This window comes from Pteronotus mesoamericanus, unplaced genomic scaffold, assembly GCF_021234165.1.
Source record: "Pteronotus mesoamericanus isolate MK-2021 breed Mesoamerican mustached bat unplaced genomic scaffold, CSHL_Meso_final scaffold_31, whole genome shotgun sequence".
NCBI lineage: Eukaryota > Metazoa > Chordata > Mammalia > Chiroptera > Mormoopidae > Pteronotus > Pteronotus mesoamericanus.
Window position 1 is genome coordinate 2,208,558 of NW_026555312.1, and position 25,595 is coordinate 2,234,152.

General features: G+C 38.1%; 1 protein-coding gene across 1 annotated transcript in view; it reads right to left on the bottom strand.

The window, feature by feature from the left end:
• Window positions 1–24,156, bottom strand: part of LOC129085751 (guanylate-binding protein 6-like) — a 42,236-nt gene extending 18,080 nt beyond the window's left edge. The window contains 10 exon segments of the mRNA XM_054592178.1: window positions 11,055–11,160; window positions 11,874–11,893; window positions 11,896–12,117; window positions 12,120–12,152; window positions 12,902–12,994; window positions 12,997–13,143; window positions 19,672–19,868; window positions 20,071–20,168; window positions 22,026–22,165; window positions 23,967–24,156. Coding sequence (XP_054448153.1) covers window positions 11,055–11,160; window positions 11,874–11,893; window positions 11,896–12,117; window positions 12,120–12,152; window positions 12,902–12,994; window positions 12,997–13,143; window positions 19,672–19,868; window positions 20,071–20,168; window positions 22,026–22,165; window positions 23,967–24,156 — 1,246 coding nt within the window.
• Window positions 24,157–25,595: the final 1,439 nt, after the last annotated feature.

Consider the following 25,595-nt stretch of genomic DNA (forward strand, 5'->3'; position numbering starts at 1 on the left):
GGTAATGTAGGTTTGATGCTAATTAGCTCTCCATCTCAGCTGAGGCTGCTTAGCCACCTACATATAAAATATAAAGGAACACTTAGTTGGTTGAAAATTGATTATGAAGCTTTATGTTGGGTCCAAGAAGGGATTTTCTTCTGTTCTTAATAGGGTGACACAGGTAGATCAAAAAACAAATGCAACAACTTTTGGGCTTTCAGCATCATGTATTTCATGTCAGGTCAAATCTGATACTTTCAAGAGCAGATGGATCTATTTCAGATGTCTCTGATGGTTGTTACAAGAATCCTGTTGAGTGGACATAGGTGGATCAAGAAGACTAAAGCCCTAATCAATTGGGGCACAATGAGAGCATCTTAATTTTTACCATTTGTTCTTCTTTTTCCCAAACCATGTTTTGGTCATGTTTTAGTAGGTTAGGGGTATTCTAGAAAATCCCATTCAGAGAACCAACTGAACTTAAGAGTCCCCAAGACCACCCCTCCAGTTCAATGGTTCACTAGGACACTCTGAACTCCCAAAATTTTATGCGTGAAGGTATAGCTCATCACATTGAAATGCTACAAATTAAAGCCAGCAAAAGCAACAGGTGATAGGTTGGAGTCCAGGAGAGAACTGGCAAAGACTTCCAGTTGTCTCCCAGGAACAATGTGTGATGCACATGTACAGTACATTGTGAAAACGGGAAGCTCCCCCAAGCCTTGGTATCCAGAATTGTAATTGGAGGCAGGGAAGTAGACAGGCAATGCTGAGTGGCTGATCTTAGTTACTTAGAATCCAAGTCTCTTTAGAGGTCAAATTAAAACAGTGCACCAAGACCTCCACCATAAATCACATTGTCAGCATAAGCTACCTGGTATGGCCCGATGCCTCCATGTACACAAACCATTCTAATTAAGCAGAGTAGTCTTAGAGGTTTCTTGCAGGGGACAAAAGTCAGACCTCTCATTGGAATGTAAAGGAGTTGAAAACTACTGAGTTAACCTTCACTGGATGTGCTAGAACAATGAAGAAGGTGATGTCTTTAGATATGTAAAATGAAAGATCTGGTCATCTTGTTTGAGCGTAAATTCTGATCTCACACACACACACACACACCACCCCCCGCCCCCCTCCCCCCAGACTGGCTCCTGGTGGCTAACTGGTATCAAATTAAAATAAATTAATAAATAAATAAATAAATAAATAAATAAATAAATAAATAACGCCTAGCAGCCATTTTGACACAAGGGCCTCTCACGCAAATAGCACTTCTTACCGAAGCCTGGCTGAACTGCCTCCCTGTGCTGTGTCTCTGTCGTCTGAGCCAGCCCTTCCGCAGGTTTCCTGGAATCCTGTCTCAACCAATAGGTTGGAGACTTTCTCTATCCAATCAGAGCCTTGCAGCTCTGACCAATCAGAGCGGCCCTATTCTGACCAATAAGGATAGTGCCTTTTGTACCAATCAAACTGTGAGGATTTGGAGATTTATTTGTATGAGAATGGAGGAGTCAGGGGCCAGTAGTGGAGGTTCCTGTCCGTATAAGCCAGCTTCCCTCTAGCTGGGAGCGTACATTCCCTTTCTGGTGAAGAATGGAGGCTGTTGTCTCCATCTGAGCTGAAACACTAAAAATATCTTGGCAGAGCAGACTTAAACAGACTGACTCAGAGCAGAAGAGTAAAGAGCACCACCGCGATGTGGGGCTAAAGCCAGTGCAGTGCAAAGCAGACCATCATGGGGCAGAGCACTGAGGAGCAGAACAGAGCTAACAGAAGAGGGGTTCGGCCCCAGGTCTGGTCTCCAACCATGTGCCTTTCACAGCCATGCTGTATTGCAATCGATCTGTTCTGCACTGAATAAGGTTTCCTTCTTCGCTGCACCCCACATTGGGAATACTTGTTGCCATTGAATTGGCGCCAAAGACCATGGGTAGGCAGGATGGCATACCAATATTTTATTCTTGACTTTTTAAAATATAAGTATCCTTTGTCTGAAATGTGTAACTATTTAGGCACTAGTAATTCATGCTGTCTTTTTAATTAGGTCATTTTATTTCATTGTGACTTTTCGCTTAGCAAGTTCCAATCAGATTAGCTGTTTTTCTCAATATAAAAGCAAAAGGAACATTGGAAAAGGAAGACAAGTATATTAGCCTCAGGAAATAATAACACTGATTGTAACCTAACTATTTTTTTCATGGTGCAAATTGCTCTAAGATCATTTGGTCCAACTTTGAGCCTGTTTCCTTAGTGAGCTTAAACTCTAGTCTCTAGAGATTTTCAGGTGACAATAGCCCATGAAAAGGAATTACCAATTACTTTCGACAATTAACAATCACCGTTAGCATGGACCTCAACCCACCTCAAATAAAAATTGTCATTAAGTGTTGAATCCCCCACCCACCTACCCACTTAAACTTCCAGGCCATGCTCTGATACCTGGATTTAGTCAAGGCACCATTCAGGTACCTACATATTTGGTGGTGTGGTGCTCCTCTATCTTCAATTTCAATATGAAATCCCACATAGTCTAAACAAAGCCCACAAAGAAATTCATGAACTTAGTGGAGTCCTCTGTTTTATCAGGTCTAAGGGAAGATTTTGCCCTGATTAGCTCTTCTTAGTTTAGCCACATAGATACAATCTTATATAAAGAAGGAGAAGCATCTGAGAAAACAATTTCCACATTTTCCTTAGAAACCAGTTTATGAGCATTCCATTGGCTTTCTATCACCTTATCTCCAGGCAGGATTTTGAGTCGCAGGAAAGAGAAACAGTCCTAGTTACCATTTCTCTTGGCTAAATAAAGCATGATGGTTTAGTTCCTGTAGCTACTTCAGACTGTGGTGGCTGATAGTGTTCATGCTGTAGTGGGCAACAGTGCTACTCAGAAGCGCAGTCAGTGCAAAGACCCATGAAACAATCTTACAGTTAAATTAGAAAGCATATTGCAGAGAGGGACTTAGGAATCTACTCTTCATTCACTCCTTTGTTCACTCACTACTTCAGCAGTTCTGTTGGGTTGGCCAAAAATTTTATTTGTTTTTTTTCCCATAAGATTGGCTCCACTAGCATTTAGTTGTCTTTAACCTGATTCAAAACAATTTTGTTAGATTGTATTGTGACAGCTGTCATACCAGTGTGCATTTCAAAAAAAAAACCATCAGAGTTGGTGAATTTTTGTGTAGCCATCTAAATATTGAGGATGGAAGAAATTAACATTTTCAGCATATTATGCTTTATTTTTTCAAAAGTACAAATGCAACAGAAACATGAAAAAAAATTTGTGCAGTGTATGAGGAAGGTGCTGTGACTGATCAAAGAAGTCAAAAAGTGGTTTGCAAAATTTCATGCTGGAGGTTTCTCCCTGGACAATGCTCCACAGTCTGGTAGACCAGCTGAAATTAATAGCAATCAAATTGAGACATTAATTGAGAACAATAAATATTATAACTCAAGGGAGATAGCTGATAAACTCAAAATATCCAGATCAATAAAGTTATTGGTGAAAATGAAAAATGTGTCTTTTATTTTATGGAAAAAACCATATGCATTTTTTTAACAACCCAATATATGCATATACAGCTAAATAAAAGAGCAAAAAATGTAAGTTTTGAAGACAATCTTAAGTTTAAACTGAAGCTTTGATATTTATATTAACCTCAGGGTATTTTTTAGCTATTAAAAGAAGTCAATGTGTATATCTGTGTTCTTGAATAGCCACATTTATGAATAAAAATATAACATTTGCACTTGCCCAATGAAACACATTTAAACTGCTTTCAGTTTTTCAACATCTCTAGGATCATCCTTAGCTTTCAGTAGCATGTAATCTGTAGCTCAGTCTCCAGTATTTATCCCAGAATTGATCTCATGCTGGGAACCCAGTCTGCAACCCATGATACAAAGTAAAGAACTTAGAACAGTCCAAGAACATGTAACTGAACCTCCATCCCCTTCCCTAAGAATCCATTCTCAAAGCTCTTGTTTGCTACTTCACGATGGACTTCTGTACTCTGCTTAGGTCATCTACTGGAATAATTCCATTTCTCTAATTCAATCACACTGTCTCAAATTACACAGCCTCCCAAAGGGGAAAGCAGATCAAAGAGTGATTCCCATTATTTTCTGTGACATTTGGGTGGTTTTGACGACCAGTTGAGGCCATCCTGTGTCAACTGTCTGATGTCTTGCAGCATGACTTTGCAGAAATGATCTCACCTTCAGGATAGCAATTCAATCAGAGATAGAGCTGTATATATCATCTCCTACAACCTCATTGTCAAATGGAAAACTATCCCAAAAGTTTATATGAATGTGATAGATTTTACTGAAAGGGGGGAGCACATCTTTTCCCCTAAGATTTCCTTACCCATCACAGCTTTGAAGGGAAGCTTGAGCTCATCTATCCACAGAAGCCCAGCCCGTCTACCTTGCTGGCCTCACTCTCCACTCCCTATTCTAATCTGTCCTTTACTCATACCTTGTTTCTAGGAGCAATTAAACTTCCTCTTACAAAGCAGCCTAACACCATTTTATTTTTATTGCTGAGGTTTCTGCTGACACATCCTTGTAGTTTGTCTCCTGTTCCAAGAGGCATATTAACAAATTATTACAAACACACATTTTGCTATCAAGAACTGGGGGTCAAATGTTAAAATAATAAAGCTTTCTTTTATCTTTTTATAAATGTTACCCCAATATCTATTCTTTTATAAGAAAGAAGGTTGTGGGTGAACTTAAGACTTCAAATAGTGTCCAGACAGCTTTCTTTTGGAAACTCTGTGAGAAAATGTACTACAGGAAGACAGTCATGCAGCTTAAGGTGAATTCCACAATTTTAGTTAACAGCACTCTGTAAATTTAGTGAAATTTCCAGACAAACAACAGTTGCACAATCCATGACTTTTTTGGCCCATGATATTCAAGTGACCCCAGTGGAAGAATGTGGTGTCCAAAGAGTGTGCAAATCACATAAAGGACAGCGGTTTAATTGTCTGACGCCTCTTTATGCATTCTTCTAGGGATTTAGATTGTCAAAACCTGGCTCTTGAACTGCTCCTACAGAAAAGCGGCTGATTTCCTGGAAATGAGCCTGTGGTAGAAGCAGCTCTTCACCACTTTCAGTTTCGTTTGAATTGTGTTTCTGGGAAATGCCATTCCAGTGGCCTTGAATGACATAAAAGATTGTTTTTCTGGCTGCAAAATCTTTAGACTAGATCATTTTAAAACTTAATTACTGTTCACCTTAAACTCATACAGTGGGGGTGTGTGTGTGTGTGTGTGTGTGTGTGTGTGTGTGTAGTATACCTTACTAAAGCTGAGGAAAACATGACTGTAATGGCGTGAAAATTGAAGGGAACAAGAGGAGAAATATTATAAATAAGAGTTCCAGCACCGGTCATTGTCATTTTCTAGAGGAAATTTATGGCACTTAGCATTTTATTTATTTATTTATTTATTTATTTATTTATTTATTTATTTATAGCATTTTAAATCTTTAACAAACAGACTGCTAATTTTAAGAAGTTGCTGGTCGACCTGTTTTGAGGGCAGATGGCATGGCCAGGAATAATCAGTTTTGCTCTCCTAATTCATGTTCACACAGTAGTCACTATGAGTTTATTAAGACGAATTGTCACTTATTTTTCCACCCCAAGTCTTGAAGCCTTAAAAGCTTGCATTCTCCTTACCAGGGCTGCAAGATCCTACACTATCTAGCTCCTGCCTGCCCTTCTCATCACATGTTATCTCAGCTTCAGCACATGGACCTTCATTCAGTTACCAAACACGCCCAGCTCTTCACCAATCTGGAATTTTGAACACAAACTCTCCTGCCTGAAACTCTCATCCTTCACTTTGTCCTAATTGTGTTCACCAAAAATATATCTTACCTCTTATTTCATTTTTTCAGGGAAGGATTGCTGACTGACTAGTCTGAGTTCAGTCTCCTTTCTACATTTACTCAGAGCCCTTTGAGTTACTCCTCTACAATGTTGATTAGGCATTCAAATGTTAAATAATTAAATTGATTTATATAACTTATTTCAATGTCTTCTTTCTAAACTAAAACAAAAAAAATGATTGAGCATAGAAACCATGGCTGCTGTATTAACCATGGAGTCCTTATTGCCTTCCCAATGCCTTCCCCAGTGTCCAGACCATGATCATGGTCAATGCATATTTATGGAGTGATCAAATGCAGTCATGTTTAAAAGTATTCATTTCATGTCAGCCAGGACTACATTTGAGTTTTTCTTTCTACATCGTAACCTTGTAAAAAAATATTAAAATCCATCGACAATAGACAAAACATGAATTGATGGAGGCAAGCTCTTGTTAGTACTATATTTGTTCCTGTCATCGTTGTTGTCATCACCACCACCATTTTCAGTATCATCACCATTATCATTATTATCACCATCACCATCTATGATAGGTTTGCTTTTGATGGTTCGGTCACTCAAATGAAACCACTGTCCCTAAGTGATAGCTGTATTATGAAAAACCAAAGTTTAGAGATTTTGCTTAAATTTGCTTTGTGTTAATATTGAGAGTTTGGATTTTATTCTGCAGTCAATTAGTTACTTAATATAATTTTTAATTTAAAAATGTTTTAAATTGAAAAAACTCAAAAAAGTTACCCACACTTCCTTACTCATTAATAAAGCAAAACAGTAACAACAACAACAACAACAAAAAACCCTGAGACTTGAGGATGTACAAATGGGTCAGTGGGTTGGAGAATATTATTTTTATCTCCTCCACAAAGGGTCAGGCAAGGTAAACATACTTTGAGTTAAGGAAAGCCATCTTACTTAGGCATTGTTCAGTGGTCTTCTTCCATACTTTTCTTAGCCCTTGGTTCAGTTTAGAACCCTGGAACGCCTCTTAGGAGATTGAGATGTGATTTAATAGAGATGGTTTAAATTATTCCAGCTCAGTAACTTCTAAAAGTAGTGATTTTGCCCTCAGGTGACATTTAACAATATCAGGAAACATATTTGGTTGTCACAACTGGGTTGGTTAACAGAACCAATGCTGCTGGCATCCAATGTGAGGCCAGGGCTGCTGCAAAACACCCTACGATGGCCAGTACAGCTCCCACAACAAAGAATTTCCCAGGCCAAAATGTCAAGAGCGCTGAAGTTGAGAAAAGTTTTGTGGAACAATAAAAAATAATAAACTTTTTTTTCCATGCAGCAAGGATGACTATCACAAACAAAACAATGAGCAAAAAAATCAGTCAGAAAACAGAACATGAATATGTGTTATATGAAGTTCAGAAACAGATTAAACTTAGCTTGCTGATAGAAATCAGAGTAGTGATTAACCTTGGGGAAAAAGAAAGAGAAAAATTACTGTAATTCAAGTAATGTTTTATATTTTTATCTGGATGGGAGTTACAAGAATGTATTTATTTGTAAATAAGTAGGTACCTATATACTAAAGTCTCCAGTAGGCTTCGAACTTCACCTGCAACATTGGCCCTTCCTGGCCTTCAGACTACAACTAGAATGTCGGGTCTCCTGGGCCTGCTGGTCCACCTTGCAGAATATGCACTTGATAAACTCCATAATTATGTGACCCAATTCTTTAAATAAATTTACTGCTACATATATACACATCCTATTGGTTCAGGGTGTGTATTTTTTGTTTGTTTTTGAAAAGAATTTTTATGAGTTTATTTTTTATGTTTTATTGTGTATGCTATTACAGTTGTGCCAAAATTTTCCCCCTTAGGCCCCCCTCCTCCACTCAACCTGCCACCCCCTCCCATATGCAATCCCCACACTGTAGTCAATTTCCATGGGTCCTTCATATATGTCCTTTGACTAATTGCTTCACCTTCTTTCAAATAGTCCCCACTTCCTTCCTCCCCTCTTACCACTGTCAGTCTCTACCATGATTCTATGCCTGTGGTTCCCTTTTGCTCATTAGTTTGTTTTGTTCATTAGATCTTCTTCTAAGTGACATTATATGGTATTTGTCTTTCACCAACACAAGAGCCCCCAGTTCCATCCATGCTGTCACAAAAGGTAAGAGTTCATTCTTTCCCTCCGCTGTGTAGAATTCCATTGTGTAGATATGCCACAGTTTTTCAATCCACTCATCTAATGATGGGCATATAGGCCGTTTCCAACTGCTGGGTGTTGTAAATAGCACTGCTATGAACATAGGGGCGAACAATTTGTTTTTGAGTTGGTATTTCAGGATTCTTCGGGTATATTCCCAGCAATGGAATTACCGGATCAAAAGGTAGTTCCATTTCTAATTTTTTGAAGAAATTCCATACTGTTTTCCACAGTGGCAGCACTAGTCTGCCTTCCCACCAACAGTGCATTAAGGTTCGTTTTTCTCCACATCCTTGCCAACACTTGATGTTCGTTGATTTAGTGATGACTGTTGTATTGGCAGGTGTGAAATAATATGTTATTGTGGTTTTAACTTACATCTCTCTGATGGCTAGTGATGTTGAACATTCTTTCATTTGTCCATGAGCCCTCTGTATGTCCCCCTTGGAGCTGTGTTTATTCAGGTCTGTTGCCCTTTTTTTCCTCTAGAAGGATGGATCATTAATTTAATAAAAATGATTAAAAGGGGCACTTACTGTTTGGATCACTCCATGTCTATTTTTTTCCCTTTTTTAAAATTTTAAATCATGTTTATTCAATTACAGTTGTCTCTATTTTTCCCTCTCTTTCTTCCTCCACCCATCCCACCATCCCCTCACTCCCACAGTCAATTCCCACCCTGTTGTCCATGTCCATACGTCATTCATACATGTTCTTTGGCTAGTCCCTTCCCCTTCTTTTCATCATTGTCCTCCTTCCCCATCCCCTCTGGTCACTTTCAGTCTGCTTCATGTTTCCATGATGTGGTTTATTTTGTTCTTGAGTTTATTTTGTTGAATAAATTCCACTTATAGGTGAGATCTTGTGGTGTTTGTCCTTCACCGACTAGATTCTTTCACTTAGCATAATATTCTCCAGTTCCATCCATATTGTCAAAAAAGGTATGAGTTCTTTCTTTCTTCCTTCCTTCCTTCCTTCCTTCCTTTCTTTCTTTCTTTCTTTCTTTCTTTCTTTCTTTCTTTCTTTTCTTCTTTCATTCTTTCTTTCTTTCTTTTTGAAATGCAGATTGATTTTATTTATTTATTTTTTTAAATGTCAAAACCCATTACAAAATATTAAAGAATTTAACTCCATTATAAAGTCTCAGGAATTAAAAGAACATGACACTGGCACAGAAATAATCAAGTAGATCAATGAAATATAATGAGCATTCCAGAAACAAACATATATATCTGTCTAACAATGTAATGTATGATTCAATTGATATTTCAAATCAATGGTAAAAATAAGGCTTATTCTACAAATAAGGTGCATGGACCACTATTACTTGAAATAAAACAAGTATAGACCCCTATTTCACTCATTATACAAAATATATTCTGGTGAGTTAAAGATCAGTATGTAAAATCTAAAGAGTTTTAGGAGAAAATACAAAATAATTTTTTCTCACCCTGAAATAATATATTCAAACCCAGAAGCTATAAAATAAAATATTGACAATATGACTATATTAAACAGTTAAGAATATACATTAATACACAAATAAAAACACTTACAGAACAAGTAATAGAAAAGGAAAATATTTGCAACACTTTGAAAAAAGGGTTAATAGTATTGTTTTCCAGTTTTTTTAGGGAAAATATTCTACAAACATTTAGTCAAAAAATGGATAAAGAAACCAAAAAGTCATTTAAAGCTTTTTAAAAATAATTGAAATAGACAACAAATATACAAAAACAGGATTATTTTCAACAAATAATAAACTCAAAATTAAATTAATGCATCAGAGGAATCAAGATGACAAAGGAGTGAGTGAAAGTCACACTGACCACCTCCGTGGACCACCTGGAATTACAACTAAATTGTGGAGAAATCACCTGGAGCAAACAAGCGAACAATAGCAAGAGAGAAGCCTGATAACCTCGGAGACAGAAAAATCAGTTTTAGTGCAATCTAACTGGTAAGGAGTGCAGTACAGACTCGAGAAGTCAGGCGGGGCACCCATGGGTAGCAGCTCAAGAAGAATATAGAAAGAACCAGATGGATCCCCCTGAAAAGAGTGGGATCTAAAACAAAAGCAGGTATCTCCAGTCTGCAGCGCCAGAGCCCAAAAAGTACACAGATAAACAGCCAGCTGCAAAAAGGAGCAGGGTTGATCTCTGCCGGAGGTGGGGGGCTGGAGACACAAAGAGCTTTTTAAAGGGCCAACACCTAAATTTTTATTTGCACCTACTTACCCTGGTCTCCAGCAAAGGCAGGGGCAGAGTCACCTAGAGACACCTGAAGAGAGACTGGAGAAGGAGACTTTGGGGAGAGAATGTAGAGAGTAACCGGGAGGAGCCTGGTGCTGACTCTTCCCCCTTGCACCAGCCATCTTGCTCAGGCAGAGACAACTACCCTGAGCAGCAGCGTGAGAGGACCCAATAACTCCACACCGAGGAGGGACGCCCCCCGCCCTGAGCTATCTAAGCCAGCTGCTGAGTGCAGAGCGACTAGATTAACAGCTGAAGGAGACAGACACACACAAACAAGTTAGATTCCTAGAAGTCTCGAACAGACTACCTAAGGTCAGGCAGAGACGACATCTGACATCATCAGAGGCAGATCCAGAAAGAAAAAACAGCAGTCTCCTAACATAGACATTCACACCACATAGACAGGAACTTAAGACAGATCAACTTAAGAAGCAGAAGCGAAAAAGAAGAGTCTCACAAATAATGGGAAAATAAAGAAACACTCCCCTCCCACTCGAAGGGAAAGGAGGAATCCCCACAAAGAGAACTAAATCAAATAGAGGCAAGTAAACTATCAGATATTGAGTTCCAAACAACAGTTCTAAGGAAGCTCAATGAGCTCAGTGAGCTCAGAGAGAATTACAAAAAACTACAGGGAATCTATGAGGAACTTACTGCAAACTATATCAGCATGAAAAAAGACATAGAACTGTCAATAAGAGACAAGAGGAAATGAAGACAGAGAATGTTCCTATGGAAATACTTTCCATTAAGACCACTAAAAGCTGATTAAAATTAGCTGGGCAGTATTCAACAGATGGCTCTTCACTCTGCAGCAAGAAATGTTCCTTCTTGTCCTTCATAATTTCCTGCAAGGGAGGCACAGAAGGATATCACTGGAAGAAAGGAACAGAGGAGATAAAATTCCAAAGAATCTGCCAGAAGTCCATCTAGCTGTTGTCTTCATGAGCAAAACTTTCTGTTGAATGAAAAACATGGAATAAATGTGAAACCATAAGTCTTGATTAATTCACAAACATGGAAACTCTCTGCAGAACTTGGGAAAACCTTTTAACCCCTCTGGGTCTCGAGTTCTTTAGATGAAAGTTGTGGTTGCATTACTTCATCTCCATGGTTGCTTGCAGCTGTAGCATTCAGTGATTCTATCCTCACTGACACAATGATACAAAAGGAGCAACAGAAAGAAGAAATGGCCTGGAATGAGGGTCTCATAAAGAAATTTTGGTACCTGGGAATGGGGATGTGTTACAAAAAGTGACCAGTTTAGGAATGACTTTTGCGTATTCTAGGAAGGACTGAAATTCACAGAAGTATTCCCTTCAGGTGATATCTATGCTGATTAGGCATCAGGGATCAGAGAGTTTTACGATAAAGTACCTGAACTTTTGGGGGAACTACAGAAGTAACTCTCAGTAGTCATTTGAAACACTGTTCTTCATGATAACACACACTACTTGATCCATCAGTGAGAAAGGAGGAATGGGGTCCTAGAAAGCATTTCTAGACATCGGTCTTCAAAGGGAAGGGTCACAAATGGTAAATAAGTATAAAGACAAAGTACCACTAGATTCTTCTGAAATACCGCTTGTCATCCTTGAAGGAGTTCTCCATGAAGATCGCAATAGCTTCCCTCTCCCAGGCCGTATGCATGTCCAGAAGTTCCTGGAGCGTGTCTGTGGGGAGCCTCACTTGCTGGGCCGCCTGCTGGCTGTAGCGGTCGGCTGCCTTCTGCACAGCCGCTAAGTTCTCAAGCTGGGCCAGAGTAGTCACCGCATTCTCTAAACAAGGCACCACTCCACTGTTGGTGTGTCCACATACATTACCACCAGAGTCTTCAGCCCTAATAAGCTAGGAAATTTAAAGGGAAAAAAACAAGTTATCACTTAACAATTTGAAGTATATGAGACTACATCTGAATCAGACATGCGCACACACACATACACACACACACCCACCCACCCCACAGCCATCCTACCTCCTTCAACTATCATGCTCTTCATTTTCCTACTGACTCTTCATTTGTATGGTTCTTCTGGACACAGGACTAAAAAAGTTAAATATCTACCTTCATCTAGCTCACAAAAAGGTATCTGGAACACATAGTTTACCATTTAAAAAATAAAAACAAAACTATTTACATAGGTAGACAGATAAGACCAGGTAAATGAGATTATATTTATTCCTAATTGTAAAGTTTCCAGTGGTTTTCCAGGGATGTATATTTCTTCTTGGTTTTCTCTAAACTCCTCAAATATATTTTATGTTCTTCTAGCAAATCACATTTTTTATAAAAAGACTTCCCTTGAGAAAATAGTATATTCTGTTTCTATACTCAGTTAGTGATTTATTTTCAGTAGAGGATTTTTTCAGAAATATGGAAACCACAGCTATTACTGATAATGCTTGTAATTTTGGGAGAAATTTGTTAGCCCTAAAAACTGTGATAATTATAAAACATACACATATCTTCATAAAATATCAATGCCTGTATGGCTGCAATTTTATGTAGAACCAAACAAAAATCTTAGAAAGCACATCAAGAATTTATTAAAAATATATTAGACCCCACAGAATGTGAAAAGGAGACACGTTTCTCAGTAAACATGATTCCCTCTCTGAGAGTCTTGGTTCGTAATTGGGTACGGATGTAAGAACAGAAACTGTTTGTTCCTAGAATTAAGGATCCAGTTCATTTTCTGAAACACTCTCAATATTGGCTAAAAGTTCTTTTCCATTTTTTGGCTGACCAAAGACAAAATGCTTCCATTTTGGAAAGAAATGCTGGATGTACTCTCTGGGGAGATTGGTCATTTGGACTTTGGGATTTCCTCCTGAGGATAAAAAGGCCCAGAGATTACAGTAGGAACAGTTCCAGAGTAAGAAACCTGTAACTGCTCTAAAACTTTGTTTTCCTTAATGAATCCTTTTGTTTTGAATTTTCTCCCCTTTGACTCAAATGGCCTCACCCGCTGTCCTGCCTCACCCACCTCCCTCTCTCTGGCTAAATCATTAAGCCCTCAGGACAGTGAGGTTCTGCTCAGCATCCTATAATCTGAGGAACAAAGTCCTGGGTCAATTGACTACAGAGACAGAGTTTTCAATAAAACTAAAAACAAATTCTGGGCCTCAGTTTTCCTTTAGCTCCAGACCTAAGAAAGTGCAATGATCCCTCAGAACACATCCTTGTGAAGTTGGACAGAACAACTCCATGGCTGACATCAGTACCAGATGCAGTGATCAGTTATGCCCTGCTCTAGCTAGCACCAACCAATCAATAGAGACCACAACCCTAACTCCTTCAGACACCATGACAGTGAATTTTTCCCCTGTGTAACCCATTCATTGGAAGCTATCAGGGGGCCATGTCTTTGAGGATGAGCTACCTATGACTCTGGGCATGATGCCATCTCCTTTATATATCTTTACTTTCCCGGCTGTAAACTTCTGTTTGTGTATCATTAGGCTTTAATGCACACAGGCAGATGGACCCCATCACTCTGGGAACAAACCTAAAGACTTTTATGACAGGGGTTTTTGTTCCTTTACCATTTTTATGTTTATAACTCCTTTAGCATAAACATCCAATGCTTCTTTGAACATCAAACTTATACCAAGGATACAAATCTGGAAGAAATTTGGGGATAGATCTAATCCAGGTAAAAAATTAAAAATCTCTAGCTGGTTTCCCCAGTCTTGAACATGATAGAGTAATTTGCTATCACATATTTATTGAATAAATGACTAATACAGTAAAAGGTCAATTGTAAAGTTTTAGTCTTCTTGATTCCATGTGGAAATTCAGCTGTGAGACCAAAACAAAAGCCACAAGCAAGGAATAATGGAGCAGTATCAGAAATTACACCTTGATTATTTGAGGAACACTATTTTTATGCAAAAAATAATGTGTACAGCATTAGCTTTTTTAAAAGCAAAAACCTCTGAAGAGTAAGTATATCTAAAATGTAGTTTTAAGATGTCACCACCAATCTCTAAGCTTTTTAAGTAAAGACTATATTTAATTTGACAGTGTTGATCTTTTGCCTAGCCAGTTTCTCATTAAGTGTTTTGAGAAAGCATAAATGGAAATGTGAACGCAAGAATAAATGAATCAGAACTGATATTTCTTTCAAGGTTTCATCAGATACACATCCATGTAAATGAAACCAATTAAAATAAATGTTTTGAAATTATCGCATGGGTAAAATATGTAGAAATCAATAGAAAGCTATGATATAGGAAATAAACTGAATGTGTTAATAACTTTTGGAAATATTCCAAAAGCATTGATTAAAAAGATGCATACTTTTTCTGGTTGATTTAAAATATAAAATCAGGTTTGTAGATGATATAGCTATACAGTCAATGGAAAGATATATCCCTGTTTCAAAAGAAAAATATCTAATTGTTTGAAAGATTTTTTGTTGTTGTTGGATAAGCTTTTTATTGAAGTTTGATGCCTAACAAGTATCTGAACAGCTGTTTTCCTCAACACACAAAAAAGCAGAAGCCAAAATAGGGAACACAGTATCTGGTCTTTAGAAGGATTTAGCACCACTATATCCTAAGTTGCCACTGGATGTTAAGTTACAGATTGTGTACAGAACAAATTGGTTTTGAATGATTACACTCAAGGCTCTACTTTTATTTTTTGCTATCAGTTTTATTTTGTATTGGTTTGAGGTATACATCTTAGGGGTTAGACAATCATATACTTTCCCTAGTGTTCACTCCAATATTTGTAGTACACCAACTGGTACCATACAAAGTTATTGCAGTATTAATGACTGTATCTCCTATGCCTTACTTACTTCCCTGTGACTATTTTGTAACTACAAAATTGTCCTTCTTGGTCTCTTCACTTCTTTCACCCAGTGCCCCAATGCCCCCTCTCTCTGGCAACCCCCAGTTTACTCTCTGTGTCTATGAAACTGTTTCCATTTTGTTTGTTTATTTTGCTCTTCAGATTCCACATACAAGAGAAATCATATTGTAATTGTCTTTATCTGACTATTTCACTTAGTATAATAAATACGTTCTAGATCCATCCATGCTGCTCCAAATGGTAAGATTTCATTTTTTATGGCTGATTAATATTCCATCTATATACGTACCTTAACTTTTTTATCCACTTGTCTACTGATGGGATCTGGGGTTGTTGCTGTAGCTTGGCTATTGTAAATAACACTGCAGTGAACACAGAGGTGCATATATTCTTTTAAATTGGTGTTGGGGCTTCTTTGAATGAATCCGCATATGTGGAAAGACAGATCCATTTTTAATTTTTTGAGGAAACGCCACACTATTTTCCATAGTGGCCGCACCAATCCACATTCCTACCAACAGTGCACAAGACTTTCCTTCTCTCTCCATCTTTGCCAACACTTGTTGGTTGATGTATTGATGATTACCATTCAGACAGATGTGAGATGATATCTCATTGTGGATTTAATTTGCATTCCATTGACAATTAGTGATGTTAAGCATCTTTTCATATGTCTTTTGACCATATGTATGTCCTCTTTGGAGAAAGGTCTACTCAGGTTTCTGCCCATTATTTAAATTGGACTACCTGTTTCGTTTTGTTTTGGTTTGGTTTTGTTTTGTTTTTTTTATGTTGAGTAATATGAGTTCTTGATAGATTTTGACTATAAAACTTTGACTTTAAAAATCAGATGTATTATTCACAACTATGTTCTCCCATTTTGTAGGATGTCTCTTAAATTTGTTGATGATTCCCAATTATATGCAAAACCCTTTTAGTTTGATGTAGTCCCATTTGACTATTTTTTCTTTTGTTTTCCTTGCCTGAGAAGATATATCAGGAAAAAAATATTGCTAGGAGAAAGGTCAGAGATTTTACTGCCTGTATTTTCTTCTAGGATTTTGATAGTTTTGAGTCTTACATTTAAATCTTTAATCCATTTTAAGTTTATTCTTGTATAAGGTATAAGTAGGTGATCTAGTTTCTTTCTCTTTTTCTTTTTTTTTGCAAATATCTGTTCTAATTTCTTGAATAGATTTTCTTTACCCCATTGTATGTTCTTGCTTCCTTTGTCAGATATTAGTTGACCACATAAATGTGGGTTTATTTCAGGGCTCTCTATTCTGTTCCAGTGATCTATGTGTCTGTGTGTGTGTGTGTGGAGGGGGGGTTATGCCAGAACCATGTTGCTTGGATTACTATGGCCTTGCAGTATAGTTTGATACTATACTGCAAGGTCACAGTATACCTCAACATTGTTCTTTCTCAATACCACTGAGGCTATTCAAGATATTTTGAGGATCCATACAAATTTTTGGAATACTTGTTCTAGTTTTGCGAGGTATGCCATTTGTATCTTGAAAAAAATTGAATTAAACCTTTAGATTGCATTGGGTAGTATGGACATTTTAATGATGTTAATTCTTTCTATTTATGAGCAAGGTATATGCTTGCATTTATTTGTATATTCTTGCATCTCTTTCTTCAGTGCCTCTATGCCATTCCTTTCCACTGTAATCTTTATTTTTTTTATTCAATTTATAGAGGTGAAATTGATTTGCAAAACCATATAGGTCTGAAGTGTAAAACTCAATAAAATGTCATCTGCCTACTGCATTATGCACACATTATCCCAAGCTAAGTATCTTTCCATCTCCATTTTCCCACATACTCCCCCTCTCTTTCCCTTGGGCTATCACCACACTGTTGTCTGTGTCTATGTGTGTTGGGAAATTCCCTGACTGGTTTCAGGAACTGTAGCCCCACCGGCAGGCAAGAGGGCCCCAAGGCTGGAAATAATCAAGGAGACCTTGGGAAAACAGGCCACTGAAGAGATGAAACCTGTGCCCCTGGCAGGGATGCAGCTCCTGCCTCCTTCACATCACCCTGCTTGGTCCTGTGATGGATGGTAGTCAATGACGGGTAAGATTCCTCAAGAGGAGGGATGACCTAAGTCAGGCACAAATGATATAGACAGCAGGTCAAGGACTTGGGGGACATGAAGAAAGAGCACAAAGGCCTACATTCCTCGGCTAAGCTTGGACATGGCTGGGGTCCTCATTCTATCTGAAAGAAGTCTCCTTGTCTCTTGGAGGCTCCCTCCCCCTGCCTGGCTCAAGCCTGAAACAATACTGGAGACAGCCCTAAACTGGAGTGGGCGGTTCCCAGGGGAAATCAGGCCTAGAAGTAAATTCTTTAAAGCATGCTTTGTTTTTCCCTCAGAAGCTATGCTAGCCAGCTCATGCTGGGAAGGAAATTTACATTATTCACAGACCCTGACCCTAAAATCCTTGCCATTCTCATGTTTACACTCATGTTTACTTGTATCCTCTTGTACCCATGTAAATCGGTGTGTTTCTGCCATTTGTTTTCTTCAAAACATCACCTATTTTCTGTAAACTTTAACATACGGATGTAATGAGATAATCTGCACATTTCTATCACCTAGCCCCACTGATAGCCCTTTCAATAAAAGCCTTTGGAAAAGGGCTTGGGGCCTTCTCCACTGAAGGAAAGAGCCATGTCCCCTCTCCTGGCAAACAAAGAAGTGTTTGTGATGACTCTTGTCTATTCCCTCCATCTGTGACAGCCCCAGGACATGCTCTGTGGGATTCAGAGTCTGGCGTCCCTCCTCAGTTGGCCCCCATGGAACAGGGACCCTCAGATCCAGGAGCCCTGCACCCCCCGTAACATATATGAGGTATGATCCCACTATTTCCACTTCGCTGAGAGTTTTTATCAAAGTGGGTGCTAGATTTTATCAAATGCTTTTTCTGTGTCTATTGATATGATCATTTAATTTTTATCCTTCATTTTGTTTATGTGGTATATCACATTTTTCACAAATATTGTACCAACCTTGCATTCCCAGGATAAATCCCACTTGATCATGCTGTATGATATTTTTCATGTATTGCTGAGTCTGATTTGCTAATATTTTGTTGAGGGTTTTAGCATCTATGTTAATCAGATATATTGGCTCATAATTTTCTTTCTTTGCAGTATCTTTATTTGGTTTTGGAATTAGAATTTCTAATGTTGGACTCATGAAAAGAGCTTGGAAATCTTTTTTCTCTCTTGAGTGTTTTAGAATAGTTTGAAAAGGATAACTTTTAGTGTTTTTTTTAATGTTTCGTAGCATTCGCCAGTGTAGCCATCCAGTCCGGGTCTTTTGTTTATTGGGAGTATTTTTATTACTGCTTCAATTTCACTAGTTATAATTGGCCTATTCAGGTTTTTCAATTTTCCTGAAGTGATTTTGGAAGATTGCATGTTCCTAGAAAGTTTCCCATTTCACCCAGGTTGTCCAATTCACTGGCATGCAGTTTTTCATAGTATTTTCTTAAATTCCCTTATATTTCTGTGGTGTCAGTTGTCACTTCTCCCCTTTCATTTCTAATTTTAATTATTTAGGTCTTCTCTCCTTTTTTCTTCATGAGTCTAGTTAAAGGTTCATCAATATTGTTTGTCTTTTCAAAGAACCAGCTCTTGGTATTATTCTTTTTTTAGACCCTTTGACATTTATTTCCACTCTAACCTTTATTATTTCCTTATTTCTACTTACTCTGGGCTTTGTTGTTCTGCTCTAATCTTTATTATTTTCTTCCTGCTCCTCACTTTGGGATTTTTTTGCTATTCTTTGTGTAAAGTTAGATTATATACTCGAGATTTTTCTGGCTTCTTGAGATATGCTTGTATTGTTATGAATTCCCCCTTTAGGAATGCTTTTGCAGTGTCCTATAAATTTTCAGTTGCTGCATGTTCACTTTTATTTGTCTCAAGGTACCTTTTGATTTCTTCCATGATCATATTGTTGACCCACTTATTGTTTAGTAACATGTTCTCTAGCTTCAATGTGTATTTGTGTTTTTCAGGTTTTTTCTTCTACTTGATTTCTAGTTTGTGATGGGAGAAGATACTTGATATGATTTCAGTCTTCTTAAAGTTACTGAGACTTGTTTTGCTTCCAAAAATGCAGTTGACCCTAGAAAATCTACCCATTGATGTCAATTGCATGTTAAAATCCCCTGCTATGACTGTACTACTGCTGATCTCTTCTTTTATGTCCATCAAAATTTACTTCATATATTCAAGCACTACTATGTTGGGTAAACATAGTAGTTTACAGGCTTATATTCTCTTGTTGGATTGATTCATTTAACATTATGTATTGTCCTTCTTTATCTCTTATTGTATAGGCTCTACTTTATGTGAACTGAAACTCCAGCCCACAGAGCTTTTCAGCTCACCTCGCAGCCACCATTTCTACAGGCTTCATCTAGTCTAAAATACAAGAGCAAACTCCAGAGATGACAGACAGTGTTTAGCACCTCCCACCCTGTACTGGACCATCCACTGCCTAGTCACACTCTGTCACTTGGAATCAGCTTCAAGGCATTCTCCAGGTGCTAATTTTCTATTATGGGGTGATCATTTAACTTCACCTCCAGGGTGAAACCCTGTTCAATCCAGATAAAATCTGGAAAGAAACTCACAAACTCCGTGAAATCTTCTACTCCACCTGGTGTAGGGGATGACTTTTCCCTGATGAGTTCTGTGAGTTCTGTCACGTAACTAGGAGTTGGCTAAGGAAAATAAACTTGCTGCAAACAATTCACACATTTCTCCAACAAAAATTATTATAAACATTATTATCTTCCTTCCAGGGTCATCTCTTCTCCACCAACGGCAACTAGGTGAGAGGGAAGGAGAAACTCACTGGACCCCCAGTCTTGTAGACTCAAGGACACATGGTGGTGTGGTCCCCGAAGGATACTGCAGCTGCTCCAGGGCCTGGTGGTTGATGGTGCTCATGCTGTTATAGACAAAGCTGCTACAGAGAAGCACGGCCAGGGCAAAGATCCACGAGTCATTCTTAGATTTGTCCTAAGAATGGTAGGAAAGGTATTTAAGAGTTTACCATGTAAAAATAAGAGTTTAACATGTAGAAATTCATTCAGACACTAAGTCTATTAGTCTTTCAGTTTTATTTCAGCTAATGTACTCACCATGCAAAGTAGTAAGTTTAAAGACAGGCATAAAAGATATCAGTTTTGACAATTACAGAGGCATTTCTTGTGACTGTGACTTTTCACATATAAAAGAACTTTATCTTCACAGGGCTTTCTTTTTATTCAATGGGATGAAATATAATAACATATAGAAAAACTAGTATGGCTCCAGGTGTGTGATTAGGTATTCAAAGTTAAATGATAACACTGTGTATTCATTCTACACATATTTGGTAGTCATAGGCCATATAAAATTCACCGTAGTTGGAGTGACTGGGGATTCAGCTTATATGCAATTAAATTCAACAAATGTTTGTAGAAGCTACTGAGTGTTTTCCACAGTGCTTAAATTTCTAAAAGCAACATTTAAAATGTTATTATTTTCAAGATGACCTCTTTTTTTCCTCTTTTTTATTGTTGTTCAAGTACAGTTGTCTACACCAAGATGACTTCTTTAAAGCAGTGAAAAACATAACAATGAATACAACACTGATGCAGATATATATAAGAGGCTTACATCTTAGTAATGTATATAAACAGTGGATCCTAGAGCTATCATATCAATTAAAAGTTTAGATCTGTCAAGGAAAAACAGAATTATAAACATCAGGATAAAAATTACATGATAGAAAGTTTTCCACAAAGTCTTACTTGAGTGTTAAAGAATTGGTAGAATGTAGACTTGAAGAAATGAAGTTGATCCTGGAGGAAGAAAAACCCAGAGAAGCAAAGTTAGAGATAGTCAATCAAATACACAGATATTTGGAATAAAATCATAGTTATTTGGTTTGATGGGAGCAAAGGGTAGATCAAGAAGTTCAGGCTGTATAGTGAACCTAGTGTAGCCAGAGGAATTGCCTCAATGGCCATGATAATGTTATTTGTATGAATCACAGCCAGCCATATCTAAATAATGATATAATCAAGAAATTACTTCTAAACAGTCTAAAGCTGTCCCCTGAGAAACTGTATCAATGGGGACTTAGGGGACTCAATACAACAGTTTTTGGGGAAAATAGTCACTTCATTAATTTATTTCCCTGACCACAATTTTTTAAAGTAATCATTTAGGATAAGAAGAAAAGGCACTTACAACAATTATTTAGATAGTAAGACTACATCAGTGCTAATATGTAGGTTTAAAAATAAACTCAGAATTTTTAACTCTCCTTTGATTAGGAATAGAAAGTTGTAGAAATTTAAGTACTATTCCCCAAAAAAACCTCAAACTAAAGCAGAAAAGAAAAAAAATCTTTCATTTCACCCATTAATAGAAAATTAAAATCTTTTTTAAAATCCATTTTTTAATGACTTTGTTGGACAAATATATGTTTTTATAGGATCAGTGCATTCAGAGGTGTCTCAAAGCCTTACAGAATGCTCTGTGAGTGCTCAGTGAACTTCACCATAGGACTGTAGAGTCTTTGAGGGCACAGCCTTTACTTTGGTCACTAATATTTGCCGTACTAATCCAGATGCCTGGGAATTATGTGCTCAGAATTGTTTATTAAATTGAATAGAGCCAGAAATAAAAAAATAATAATAATTTTACTCACCATACCATGACACCTTAACTGAGAGAGATATTCCAATAAACCAAAATTAGCTTTCTATGTGTAGTTGGATTTCTAGATTTCAAAAAAAAATCACAGCAGTGAAATTACAATGAATTGTAAAACATTAAGAAGAAAATTCAGACTTACAATAATTTATCTATGACTGCCTGCCTTATGTTTTTTAAATCACCCAGGCCCTCAGTGTCCAGAAGGATCCAGGTATAATTAGGCTTAGAGGGGTGGGACACACACCACATCCAGATGCCCTTGGTTTCAGACCTCACTGTACAGCTCAGAGGGAAACCTGCAAGGGATGCACGGAAAGCAACATAAAATGAAAGCAGGAAATCTAAGCAGCCAAAGGCTACAAAGTCAGACTTGTTAGAATGTAAATTGTTGGAAAACGTCCTGTCTCATTTCAGGAATCATAGCCTCACTGACAGGCGAGAGGCCCCCAAGGCTGGAGCTAAGCAAGGAGAACGTGGGAAAATAGGCCACTGAAGAGACAAAATTTGTCCCCCTGGCATCCCTCACATCACCCTGCTTGGCCCCGAAAGATGGCTGGTTACTCAATGATGGGTGCGACCCCTCGATGGCAGGAGTAACCTAAGACAGGCACAGCTGCATGGATATCAGGGAAGAACTTGGGGAACACGGAGGAAGGGCAAAGACCCTCACCCCTCAATTTTGATATGGCTGGGGTCCTCATTCTATCTGAAAGAAGTCTCCTTGTCTCTTGGACACTCTGCTCCCTGTGACTGGCTCAGGCTTGAAACAATACTGGAGACAACCCTAAACTGGAGCGGGCAGTTCCTGGGGAAAATCAGGCCTAAAAGTAAATTCTTTGAAGCATGCTTTGTTTTTCTCTCAAAAGCTATGATAGCCAGCTCATGCTGGGAAGGAAATTTACATTATTCACAGACCCTGACCCTAAACCCTTTGGTACTCTTATGTTTACCTTCTAATGTTTACTCATCTCCTCTTGGACCCATTTAAATCGGTGTGTTCCCGCTATTTGTTTTCTTCAAAACATCACCTATTCTCTGTAAACATTACATACTGTGAAATTAAATCACCTGTACATTCCTACTGCCTAGCCCCACTGATAACCCTTTCAATAAAAGCCATTGGACACAGGGGTACAGGGCCTTCTCCACTAGAGGGAAGTGCCCCCCTTCTCCTGGCAGATAGAGAAATGTCTGGGACAACTTATTTTATTTCTTCTATCTGTTGACAATCCAAAGTGTACTCTGCAGGATAGAGTCTGTACTCCCTCCTCAGTAAGTACCCCAGAATACAAAATGGTCCTTTCTCTACTTCATAAAAATGTCGTACTTTGTGTGTCATTTATTCTCAGTAAAAGGGAATATAAAGTGTAAGAATAATGCCAGATAAGAACTCAATATGGAGGCATAGAGGCATCATTGAACCACAAATAATGAAGGTAACTGATTAACTATAACAAGAATATTTTGAAAGACTGGTAAAATTCAAAGCCAAGTACAAGTGAGTTAAAGAGTAACCTGGGAAGACAATAAGTAGGAACAAAGTTAAAATAATATTTTTTGCCAGGTGAAATAATTTTAAAAAAAAAGGAGTGGGGTATTGGTAGCCTCAATGGTATATAAATTCTTAAAGACTTTTTGAGATAATAGGTATTCAAACGCCTTTATATGTTGATGAAAATATTTCATAAAGTAAACAAACTATGTAGAGAGAGAGAGAAGACATGACTGAAAGAGTACGATGTTTGAGTATATTATAGAGAAGATGTTTCATAGGATTGTACACTTGAAACCTACATAATTTTATTAACCAATGTCACTCCCAATACATTCCATTTAAAAAAATTTTTTTTTAAATAGGACAGTGCTTGAAAGGTAAAAAAGGTAGGAATCTGCACATTGGTAGGCGAAATTTTCCTTAATGGAATAAAACAATGAACATGGTAACAGAATACAATTAGGTAATAATTTAGCGGTGAGAATTAGAATTAGAAGATTGTTTTATTGAGAGGAGTTTAGTTCTCCATGTAACCAGGGAATAAAACTAATAAACTGTGATAGAGAGTCAAAAAATGTCCCCTGCCTGAGGACAACACTCACCATGGTTCTGCCCTGCAAGACGGTTCATCAAGTAGGATTTGCCTGTGCGATACAGTCCCACCAAGGCCACGACCACCACTGGCTGAGCTATCTGGTCAAGAATCTGTACAGCTTCCTGATTCACTGACAGCTGCTCATTGTCGTTTTCTACCAGACAAATGGGGGTCATCATGTTGAGTCTAGGTGCCATGGCAACTTGCCAACCTGGAAGAACATCGTAGTTGGAAAAAGAATATAATGCCAGTCTCTGTTGCAGCATTATGCAAAGCACCCTTCATCTTAGGCTGTGTGAGTTTTCTGCTTCCTTTCTAAGTACACATATAGGCTAAGACTTACAATGAAAAATTAATCGATTTTAGGTTCTGCCCTTTCAGTGACTCTCTGCAAGGGCCAAAGTGCTCCCAAGGCCATGAGGATCACAGATTGAATGCCATTGCTGGCACTGGACAGCCAATTGTTATAGTGCACTAAAGTGGCTCTACCCAACGTGAGGGTCATCATCACTGAGAAGCAAAGCTGTCACCTCACGAGAACATCCTCCCACCAAACTTAAGACATAACCAGCTGCAAAGAGGGCAATGAGGCTGATGCTGAGGGAGGACCTGGCACTAGGATGATCCCAGAAACATAAGCCATGATTTATTAGCCAAAGATTTCATGCATCTCTTCTCTCGTGGTCCTCGTTGAGAACAACAATAGAACTGGTGACAAGTGTATTAGTATTCATCAAAATCTGAGCTTTTAAATTGACAGTTTGGTTTGACCTATGACAGACTAATGAAATGTAATACCTATAGAACCATTTACAATATTCAAGGAACTGGAAGAGTTTAAGTTTCTACAAGGAACAGTGTTTTGATTGCTCTCCTTTTTGAGAAGTCTTCAAAGTCCACTGGCCACAAAGTTTAAGTCATCCTCTGTTCAGGGAACTGAGTCATGGGATATTTATTTTGTTTTTCAGAATGAAGTGCGCATCAAAATTAAGAAATACATGTATGTTACAGGCCAATAAAAGGATCTAGTAATAAAACAGTCAACAAAGAATAGCAAGACTTCTGAAGTCTGCACCCTTTGTGTATCATTAAAAATATCTATGTGAAAATATTAAGTGGGTCTGCATAATTCCTGGACATGTCTAACTATAGGACTTTGTTAGGAAGCAGAAAGTACTAGGTACTCTCCATGAAGCACTGTGCTGGGCCTTCCCAATTTTCAGAACATATCAAGAATTAAGCTGAACTCGAGGTGCCCTGAGCAAGTTGGGGCCTGAGCAGCAGCTAACAGCCTAGTCTTGGGGACAGCATGCTTTTTCTCAACTTTTAAGGATGAGACTGGTAGTAGAGATGAGGCTACGATCTTTACACAGGCCATTTGTGTCTGGCCTTTCTTTTTCTTCCATTTCGTCCAGTAAAGAAAGGCAAGCCAGAGCTCCCTGAACTAAGTCTGCTTTTGATTAAAAAAAAAATAAATTAAAAGTTAAAATTTAAACAATTGCGTAGGAGATGAACTTAATGTAGAGTCACATTTGAGAACCATAAGTCCACCCTAATGTACATTATAATGAGGAATATTAAGCTCACAGATGAAGAAACTGACTCCACCACCCCTACCCCACCTCATTAAAGAGCA